At 32.3% G+C, this 10,412-nt stretch overlaps 1 protein-coding gene across 2 annotated transcripts; it reads right to left on the reverse strand.

Moving 5' to 3' along the window:
• Positions 1 to 4,734, reverse strand: LOC146938142 (purple acid phosphatase 18-like). Of its 2 annotated transcripts, none has more exons than XM_085752128.1 (5): positions 4,576 to 4,734; positions 2,684 to 3,352; positions 865 to 1,053; positions 697 to 785; positions 1 to 558 (listed from the first exon to the last, which is right to left on the reverse strand). In XM_085752128.1, exons 1-5 carry the CDS (start codon positions 4,714 to 4,716, stop codon positions 339 to 341), a joined length of 1,308 nt encoding a protein of 435 aa, XP_085608254.1. In that variant the 5' UTR covers positions 4,717 to 4,734; the 3' UTR covers positions 1 to 338. The 2 variants fall into 2 exon arrangements, with proteins under 2 accessions (XP_085608254.1, XP_085608255.1); XM_085752129.1 differs by having other exon boundaries at positions 2,684 to 4,167.
• Positions 4,735 to 10,412: the final 5,678 nt, after the last annotated feature.

Consider the following 10,412-nt stretch of genomic DNA (forward strand, 5'->3'; position numbering starts at 1 on the left):
TTGATCACACATACAACCATTCTTTTGACTTTCTTATTTAGAAAACCAACAATCTTTGAAGTTAAGACAACTATGTATAAGCAATACCATATTTCCAAGAGTGTAAGAGACAACCAACTTTAGTTACATTTTTTTTTTTTTTTGTGAAAAAAAGTAAATATAGGAACAACCATATATCAAAGTAAGATATCTCAGCTTACTCACTCCAAGGACTGAAGGCCAACCTACTCAAGCTGCTATATATTAATCTCAGGATTTCTTTCATGATTTGAATTTTGAATTAACAACCAAACTCTTTGCTAATCCGTTGTTGAGAAAATAGAGAAGATCAAGAAATTTTAGGGTGTCATAAGTGCATGTTCAAGTTCAGTTCTCTTCTGATCAACACATCCTGAGCTGTCTAAAGAGGTTAACCAGATATCATCAGATTTTACCGGCTCATCATCGTCATTCCGGTGCCAACTCCAGAAGGCATGTGTTGAGTTTACAATCTTTAGCTCACCATGACCAAAACTTGCTTCACGGAATTCTGACCACTTTGGCGGTGGATCTATATACCTACCAAACATGGTAAGAATAGTATAAGAGAATCTTAATTTACACTTAAAAAGGAATAGAGGTAGTATCCGAGAAAACAGAAAGGTTGAATTGAAAACAACTTCAAATATTATTTTCTGTTAGAATCAATTAACTTACTTATGAGCCAATCCTTCTTTGTTCCCTCCATCACCAATTGTTACATGAACAGCACCACAAGGATCCAATTTTCCATTATATACACGTTTCTGTCAATCACACAAGAATTGCTTAAGATTCGATGATGACCAGTAAGTAAATTTACAAAAAAATATCTTATAAGCCTACCGAGCGTTCATATGCGTGGACATGACCAGCAAAAACTAAATCGACGCTAGCAGCATAAAGCAATGGCTCCATGGTTTTCATCATATCACCACCTTCACCTTGATGAGCTGTGTTACTATTATACCATGGGACATGAAATATGACAAGCAACCAAGGTGTCCTTTTCCTGTCCACCTTTGACAGATCCATCTGTAGATCACAACGAAGATATAAAGGGATGATAATTATTATAAACGGAACTTTAAAACTCAACAAGAACTACTAGTTTCGGTCAGACTATTTTCCCTTACAACACAGTCTTTTTTTCCAGAATTAAATTTAAAACAAACATGAATATATTGAAACTAAAATTTACAAAACTGAAACAAGCAAATTAAATTAACAGAAAATTATACAATAAAACACAACAAAATATATATACAACAAATTGCAAAAGAAAAATGAACAGACGGGCACAATGTCAAAACAATATTAGCAGAAAACCTACTATAATAACTTCAGAGTTTGTCTCTGTTCCTCTCTCTCAATAAATATGTATAAGGGAGGATATTTCATTTTCACATTGCTTAAGTCTCTAATATCTGAATTTAAAGACTTCTAAATGCAATGCATGCATATCTTTATGAAGGCTTCTATTTTTATGTATGTGGCTTATCCTAGCCATATGTAAATGCAATGCATGCATCTCTCACCAAGGATTTTGCACTTCATCATTATCAAGGGAAGAAAGAAGCAACGGTTATTTCTGGTTTCGTAACTTCTAAATGTTTGTCATTCATTGGTTACAATGCAAGTAATGGGGGTAGTCCTAGGTTTTCATATGAATGTATGTCATTGCTGTGTTGATAATTCCGTAAAGCAGCGCGGAGTGCGTGATCCCTAATGAGAAACAGAAAAGTTAGAACTTTCAGAAAGGTAAAAGAGAAAGAAATCTCATGTGTATTCATTTTAATCAATATTCTGTTCTGATCTTTACTAGTGTACACCTTTCACTTATATACAATCTGATGTGTTGTTCTATGCTAACTACTATGGACTCTACTGCATAGTATTATTTACAGTTTCATAACAAACTTATAACTACCAAACTAATCTCCAACTAATTCAGTTGTTGTGTGTTTCATATCATCTTGAGATTGAATATTCTCCAATAATCCCAAAACTGCTAAAGCAAAATATTGTTTAGTAGGATGGCCGCTATTTCGAAGACTAGAAAGCAATATACAGCTAAACATAAATCCTAAAAGTTTAGTAGAAACAGACAGTGTAACCTATAACACGAAACATCACAAGGTTCATGGAAAAAATTTATAACAAGACAAATGAAGAAAACTAGAAACAGTTGCATTTATGGCAGTGGAAAATAAATATTATGTGTGAACAATTGGAGGCATCAAGAAAACAGGATAATGAACTTCTTATATTTTTTCACTTCTTGTTGTAAGGTATAAGTATAACCACATTCACAGTTATTTATAACCTATGAAGCACGGACATTCCTCGATTAGGTGTATCCCGGTGTCGGACACGCATCAGTGTCTGACACGACACTGTCACTGATGATTACACTAAATTATGTCATTTTCTCAAATTATTATCGGTGTCGGCGTGTCGGTGTCCGTGTCGTGCCCGATGTCCATGTCTCTGTCGGAGTTCATAGTTTATAGCCAGTTTGGTGAATATCATGTAAATTAGAGTTTCAAATGCAAGATATAGCCACGACATACTTTAATTGGAAAAAACGCTTATAGCTTGAAATAGAGCCCATTCGATTTGTCTGGAATGTAATGACACTTGATCAATTGAGCAACCAACTAACCTTTAGCCATTTATATTGTTCTGAGTACACGTCATAATCATCATATGAACCAAGCATGATAATGTGAGCACCAGCAACTTCAAAAGAATAATAGAGATTCGAGCTTGATCCACTTTCCTCAAATGGCATTTTCCACCTCGAATTATAGGATATAAATCCATCCTTTAACAAAGGTATATGCTCTACTTCATGATTCCCTTGTGTTACCATCCATGGTCTATAACTAGCAAGTGGCTGCACAAGCCTACCAAACGTGTCCCAACGATGCTGTATATAGTCGGCATACGAAAGGTCGCCAGGAATCAGGTTAACATCGTATCTGCATTGGTCGATGTGATCTAATGTTGATTTGGTCCAACCAGTTTGGCCAAGATCTCCGACCACAGCAAAACTAATTGGGAATTGAGCTGGTGGTGTTTTGAGCTGGAGCTCAGGACCTTGTCCACCGCATCGGTAAAAGTAAACAGAATTCGGCTCTAAAGGACCTATTACCGTATGGTGTATCTTTCCTGAGCTGTAGAAAATGTAACTGTAAGAGGTTGTCTCTCCTTCAGCTACCGAGTCATACTTCCCTGGCAATGTTCCATATTCTACAACTGAAGGTGCAGATTTGTCATCAGTAACCCAGGTGATTCTCACGTGCTTGTCTCCAGCCAAAGAAATGTGTACCTGGATTCCACTTTTCATATAAGAATCTGAATAAATATATGAAATTATAGTGTCATAAAATAACATGCTTAATACCAAGTAAAACTGTTTTCAAATAAGCAATGAGCTGTTTTTATAAACTATCGTGGAGAGCTTATGGAAATAAGCTGAGGACAGCTTCTAGGCACGTCATAAGCTGTTTCCATATGTTCTCTCAAACAGTCTCATAGGTGTTTATGTCAGTAGATAAACTCAAAGAAGTCGGTCCAAACAGGCTCATGATCGCCTACATAAAGACTGAAGAGTCTAAAGACGAAAAGTGAAGGAAGATGTTTAAATTTAAACAATAATATAGTACTAGTTAGTTTTCTGAGGACAAGCAGTACAACAAATCTGCTATAAAAAATAAGCAGTACAACAAATTATTAACCAATCATTTCAAATAGATGTCATTCTGAATTCTGATTAAATATGAACACAAGCGTTATCATCCCTAAATATGAGAATCGGAAAAATTAGAGGTTGAAGGTTGAATTTCATCACCAGACACAAGTCTATAATACTTATATATCCCATCTTTTAAAAAGGGGACAATTCCACACACTCAACCAAATACTAAAACATCAATGGACTAGACTACGGTTACAATTCCACACATTCATAACTTCATAAGTCGAAATCTTTAGATGACGATAGAACGTTTCATATTTTAAGCTCGGTAAATTCGATTTTAAAAGCAATCCTAAATATAAGTCGTCTGATCTTCATCCAGCAATTGTGATTGACTGCAGTGACTCTGCAGGGAATCCATTTCCCGAATCAACCAAGCAGCTTCACTGAAAAATTGGTTCCTCACAATAAATCAGAACTATTAGCGACCACAATCCATCATGGATTTAAGAAAATCAGAGAGATTATTACTGTAGCAAGGATCCAGAAACCATAAAAGAACAAAAAAAAAAATTGCACTAAATGATCTATGAGGACAAAAATAAGTTTTTGACATGTGCAACATGAAATTAAAGTGAAGATTTACTAAATAAAGAAATGCCAGAAACATAAACGTGGTACTTTTACAAAACCAAACCAAAAACACATGACAAAAACAAAAATACAAAATTACAAAAAGATACTCCTTAAATATAGTAACATTGATCAAGTAATAAAGCAAAAGGGTATACAAAAGTAGTTATTTTTCAGTAAAATATGAGATCATAAATGAAGGGTGTGTGTGTGAAGTGAACCTGTTGAGGATAAGAAGAGGGTTCAGAATGCCATGGAAGATGTAAGGTTTTTCTAGGAGGAGGTCTGACATAGTCATCAGCAGTTGAACTTGAAGTTACTGACAGGATCAGTAAAAATGTTAGAATCAGTTTGAGTTTCATTGTTATGCTGGAAATAATGCAGGACAAGAATGTACTTCAGGGATCTATGTAACATGTGGGGAGGCACTTCAGTGCCTTTATGGCGCCAAAGGCAGGTGCCTTTCAACAAATCCAGTCCGTTCGATTCCTGCAGTGCAAAGATTACGCCACGTGTCCAATCTTTTTTACAAGTGAAAAACAGAACAAAAACGGAAGTTGTGGAGTCCCCCCACGGGAAATACTTGTGTGACATTAATGTCACGGTGACATTAAATCTGGGCCACACATTGGGTGACATTAGATGTATTGTGTGGTCCAGATGCAATGGTAATGACAATGTGTGGCTCAGATTTAATGTCACCGTGACATTAATGTCACCAAAGTGCCACCCGTCCAGCCACCATCAACTTGCCTTCCGTTGGCTGCTGCCTAACCGTCGACTGTTGTTCATACAGGTCCTCATGAATTTCAGCATCAGAAAAGTCATTTCCTCCCTCAATCTCAAAATTCAAACTTTGATTTAAACTCACTTCAATTTTCTCTCTATAAATCCTAATTACTTTATGGGTATCTAAAAAATTATTCAAATTCAAGAATAAAAAGCAACAAAACATTTCTTTTCACTGAGTATATAAATGGGTCTTGTGGAGAATTGAAGAGATTTGGCTGCGGGATTTGAAAAACAAAACCACATGCAAAGTTGAATTTGAAGAATTTTTTTCTCTTTTGGATTGTGAATTTATATTGGTTGAGTGGGGGAAGAAGAGAGACAAAGAGTGTGTTGTGTCTGATTCAGAAAAAAAATTAAGACAAGAAAATGGTGGGTTGATGTCAAGTTGCAGATGGCAGGAGGAGGATGGAACTGTTCACGTTATGTTTTTTCTAGATTTCTCACAGCTTTTGTTCTTTTTTCTTTGTAAATAAAGGTTGCACATGTGGCATGATCTGGTTCATTCAAGAAATTCGACGGACACGATTTGCTGAAAGGCACCTGCCTTTGGCGCCATAAAGGCACTGAAGTGCCTCCCGACCCCGTAACATGTGTGACCAGTCGGTGTGTCATTATTGAGGTTGGTGGATTTTGTCGTGTACCTTTTTGCTTTTTGTCACTGTTTTGAATGTGACACTTTTTTGTTTTATTACTTTTTCAGGTAATAAAGCTTTCATAATTTGTGTTAAGAAACCGGAAAATACGGATAATGACTTTGAGTTTTAAATTTGGATGATTTTAATGTATTTTGATTGAAAAATAATAATAAAGGAACGATCAAGATAAATTATTAACTTTTCTATACACTTCATATATTTCCTTTCCTTGTTACACCCAAATTTTCTCAAAAGTTTTATATAATACCTAAATTGTCATTTTATATAAATTTCCTTAAAACTTTGATTTTATTCGGTGTCACTGAGTTTCACCCTCTTTCACCCACAAACGATCAAACAATCTGATGTTCAATCAATTTCTATGGAAGATTATAGAGTGAATCAAAACATATTTCATCCATACTCGATTGCATATAAGTAAAAGTGAATTTCTTCTTCTTTTTCAATAATGCTAGTTTTAATTTTTTTCTTCTTGTTCAACTGCATTGTACAACGGTTTCAATTTACATTGTCGAGGTTAACTTAAATATAGTTTAAGTAGTTTACATGAACCTACTTAAACTGAGTTTACATGACCTACTTAAACTAAGTTAACATGACCTACTTAAATTAAGTTTACAAGAACCTACTTAATCTGACATGACATACTTAAACTCAGTTTACATGAACCTACTTAAATTGAGTTTACATGACCTACTTAAACTGAGTTTACATGTACATACTTAAAATAAGATTACGTAGAGTCATTGAACAAGGTTGATATGACTTACTTAAACTAAGTTTACATGACCTACTTAAACCATGTTTAGGGAAGAGGGGTTTTGGAGTGTAACCAATAAAGAAGGAATAAGCATTTTGAAAATCAGTTTTTATGAAAGGGTGATTTTGTCATTTTGGGGTGTAACAAGGATTATACAGGGTGTAATTAGAAAAGGTCTAAATTATTTTGATAAAAAAAAATAGTTTTAAGAGTAATTAAATATTGTATGGAGTTACATATTTTTTAGAAACTTCTCTCTTTTTAAGAAGATAAATGTTATTTGAACAATTATTTTTTAGGACAACTTGTATGTAACTAAACTATATAAAGAAATATAGGCATTGACACAAAAGGTGAAAAAATAAGAGGGGGGAAAAAAAAAAAGGTTAGAAAAGCCCATAATTTGGTGCATGTTTAAGTCTAGGCAAGTTATCATTCACACAAACTTGCAACATATATTGAGCATGTCCTCTTAATGTGATAATATATTGCAAGGATTAATGTGTGAGTTAGCATGTGCATTTGGTGTGAATGTTGTTCATGCCCTACTTAACTTTAGTTAGTGTTGTATTTTACATGACATGTGAATATGGATCAAGTTCTTTATAAAGTGAAAGGATAATGTTTTGTTTTGAGAATGCAAGTAACATGGTTATTTTTTAAAAAAAATTCTTACCATGGTTTTTATAAATTTGGTTTTAATTATATATTTTTTTATGTTATAATATGATTTATAGTCCTCATCTAGTTTTTCCCTAAAAAAAAAGTCCTCGTCTAGTTTTAAAATATTAAGTTTAATGATGTGGGAATTTTTTTTTTTTTTTTTGACAAAGTGATGTGGGAATTTTTGTTATTTTAAGTTTTCCGCATTTATAACTGATTCTTGTTTGGTTTTTTTAATTAAAACAGAATTTATCTTTCTAATCAAAAATCAATTTCTTATTTTTCTTACTGAAAAAACAAATTCTTGTTAACTCTTTTCATTTCTTGGAATAGTTAATTGTATACTACATGAGGGTGATGATCTCAAAACTCGACTAAAATCAAAATAAATTATTTTTATGAAATAAAATCATTATAATCTTTTTTTTTGGTACAAAAATCATTATAATCAAGTGCTCGTGATTTGTATTAATCAATTGCTCGTGATTTGTATTTTGTCTTATATAAAAACACTCATTGTATTTATATATTTTTTTACGATCAAAATATTTAACATCGACCCATACATAACCTTTAACACCACCAAAAAAAAACCAATACATAACCTTTTTTTTTTACAAGAAGCTTGCAACTTTAAGTTTTCCACTATACCGAGGATTATATAATGATCATAATAGTCCAATAATATTCAAAAGAATATTTTTTTTTTCAAAATTTTTAGTTCCAATTAAGTTTTCCAAATATTTTGTTTGATTAATCTTATCTTAACCAAATAGAGTTGATTGGAAGGGGGCAGAAAAGGCATCAACGCAAACATAAGCTTCGCTCAAATAGCCTATGAGGTTTAGGTCACCAGAAATATGTATTTGTTGGGGTTCGAGGTTTGCACGAAGAGATGAAACTTTCAATAAGATCGATCAACTTTTTTGGATTTTGGTATTGAAAAAGCGGCAGCAGAGATCCACTGCCAATGGAGATGGTGTAGAAAGAGGCTTAAGAAAACAAATGAAGATGAAAAGATATTTGTCAAGGGATTTTTAGAGAAAGTTGAAGCTTGGGACAAAACAAGGCCTTTAAACTGTTCCAAAATTTGATTGAAGAGTACAAATATCAAAAAGTGATGGCTTCAATTGATTGATGTGGAATGCAAAATAAAGGAGGCTCAGAAACTTGAGTAAGAGAACGAATATGATTCAAAACCATAAAAATCGTATAAACGGTGGAAATGTTCAAGCTCTCATGTCGCTCTCCAAAACTTTTCTTAGTTGAAGAAATGCTTTACAACCGCTGTGGTTTTCATCTAGTAAAGACACAAGAATGATGATGGATTTCATCTCAACCATGCAATCCATTTGTTTGATAAAACACAAATCTCGAGGGTATATAAACACAAATCTGGAGGGTATACTGATAGATCATATATTTATTGTGAATGGTATTATTTATAATTGTTACTCTAAATTATTTAGGGTTTCGTTCTAATTTTTCAATTTGTTAGATGTGTAGAGACAACAAAATATTTGTTGGCAATTCAACACAAAATGTTTTAAAATAGTTGGTAGTTACGAGATGTCAACATAGTTTGAATGTCAAATAAAAATACAAAAACAAAAACTATTTCGTCAAAACAAAACTATGTTTACATAAAGAGTAGTGATATATGTACAACCATATGTGACAACTTTGTTGACAACTTTCAATTCCTCTCTTCCTATTGGTCTAAAACAATAGAGAGAGAAAAGGAAGAGAGAGAATACAAATACTCCATCCGTCCCAAATTGTATGACGTTTTGGGCATTTCACACATATTAAGAAATACAATTAATATTGTGTGAAAAAGAGATATTATGAGTTGTTTTACAAAATTGTCCTTAATAAATAATATGGGAAAGATAAATGAAAAAATTGAAAGAAGAGAGAGTAATAAATAATTAAGGTTATAATAGGAAAAGTAACATTAATGTTGCATTGGTATTGTAAAACGACATATAATTTGGCACAAATTTTTTTCTCTAAAACGACATACAATTTGGGATGGAGGGAGTATAATGTAAGTGTGAGAAAGAAAATTGTCAAAGAGTTGTAATAAAGCGGTAGTATAAATATCATTTCTCTTCTTTTTTTTTTTGACAAAAAATATCATTTCTCTTACATAAAATATGTTACCAATTATTATTATTATTATTCATATTTTATTTATTGAGGGGATGTTACCGATTATTATTGTCAAATTATGTTTGATGGAGACAAATTATATATAAATTTATTTCTGCATAAAACTAATTTTATTTTTTGTCGGTCTTTATTTATTCATCTATAGACTAACGTCATGTTTGGATTGAGCTGATTTTGAGCTTATGAAAAAGAGTTTATGCAAATAAATAAGTTTTTATGTTAATTCATAAGTTTTCGCTAGTGAAAATTGTACCTTTATAAATTATTTTTTCATAAATTACATTAATAAACTTGTAAATAATACATAAAGACGTATTTATTTACATAAGCTGTTTTGCATAAGCTCTAAAATAAGCTAATCTAAATAGGGCTTAAATTTCAAATTATTAAGACTTATTTTCTCTAGAAATTAGAATGTTCACACACAAAAGAAAAATCACTAATTTTGATAAAAAGAAACACTAAATTTGTTTTTTGACGTTAACCCTTCGTTTCACAGAAAAAATAAATTATGGTTTTTCGAAATTCGAACATGAGTTAAGTATAGATTGATTAACAAAGAATTGTTCCACTAACTAATTGAGCTAAAAAAAACACTAATTTTATACCTAAAAAAAGTAGACAGCGTAAAGAAAAAATCTAGAGTAAAAAAAAGAGTAAATAGTCAATTACCCCTCGAAATTGTAATTTTTGTCAAAAACTCCCTGAATTTTGCAAAACGTCAAAAATCCCCCTGAAATTGTCAAGCGTCTGTCAATTACTCCCCTGGAATTTTGCATATAAGTTTTACATTTCAGGGGATTAATGAAGGAGGGTAATTGACAGACGCTTGACAATTTCAAGGGGGTTTTGACGTTTTGCAAAATTCAGGGGGGTTTTAATATTAATATTTTAAATTAGTCTATGTCTTTATAAAAAAAAAAATTATCAAATAGGTTATTGTCTTTATATTTTTGTCGCATCAGAGAGATCTAATAAAAAAATTAACAAAGTCAGAGACTAATTTAAAATA

This window comes from Medicago sativa, chromosome 3, assembly GCF_051527215.1.
Source record: "Medicago sativa cultivar Bolivia chromosome 3, Bolivia_mono, whole genome shotgun sequence".
Taxonomy (NCBI): Eukaryota; Viridiplantae; Streptophyta; class Magnoliopsida; order Fabales; family Fabaceae; genus Medicago; species Medicago sativa.

What these genes read in the sequence shown, in the direction of transcription:
- LOC146938142 (XM_085752128.1), bottom strand. Translation starts at nt 4,716, where the DNA reads ATGAAACTCAAACTGATTCTAACATTTTTACTGATCCTGTCAGTAACT. An exon ending in TCCACGCATATGAACGCTCG is followed by an intron (nt 786 to 864) that starts GTAGGCTTATAA and finishes TGTGATTGACAG; the next exon opens with AAACGTGTATATAATGGAAA. An exon ending in AAAGAAGGATTGGCTCATAA is followed by an intron (nt 559 to 696) that starts GTAAGTTAATTG and finishes CATGTTTGGTAG; the next exon opens with GTATATAGATCCACCGCCAA.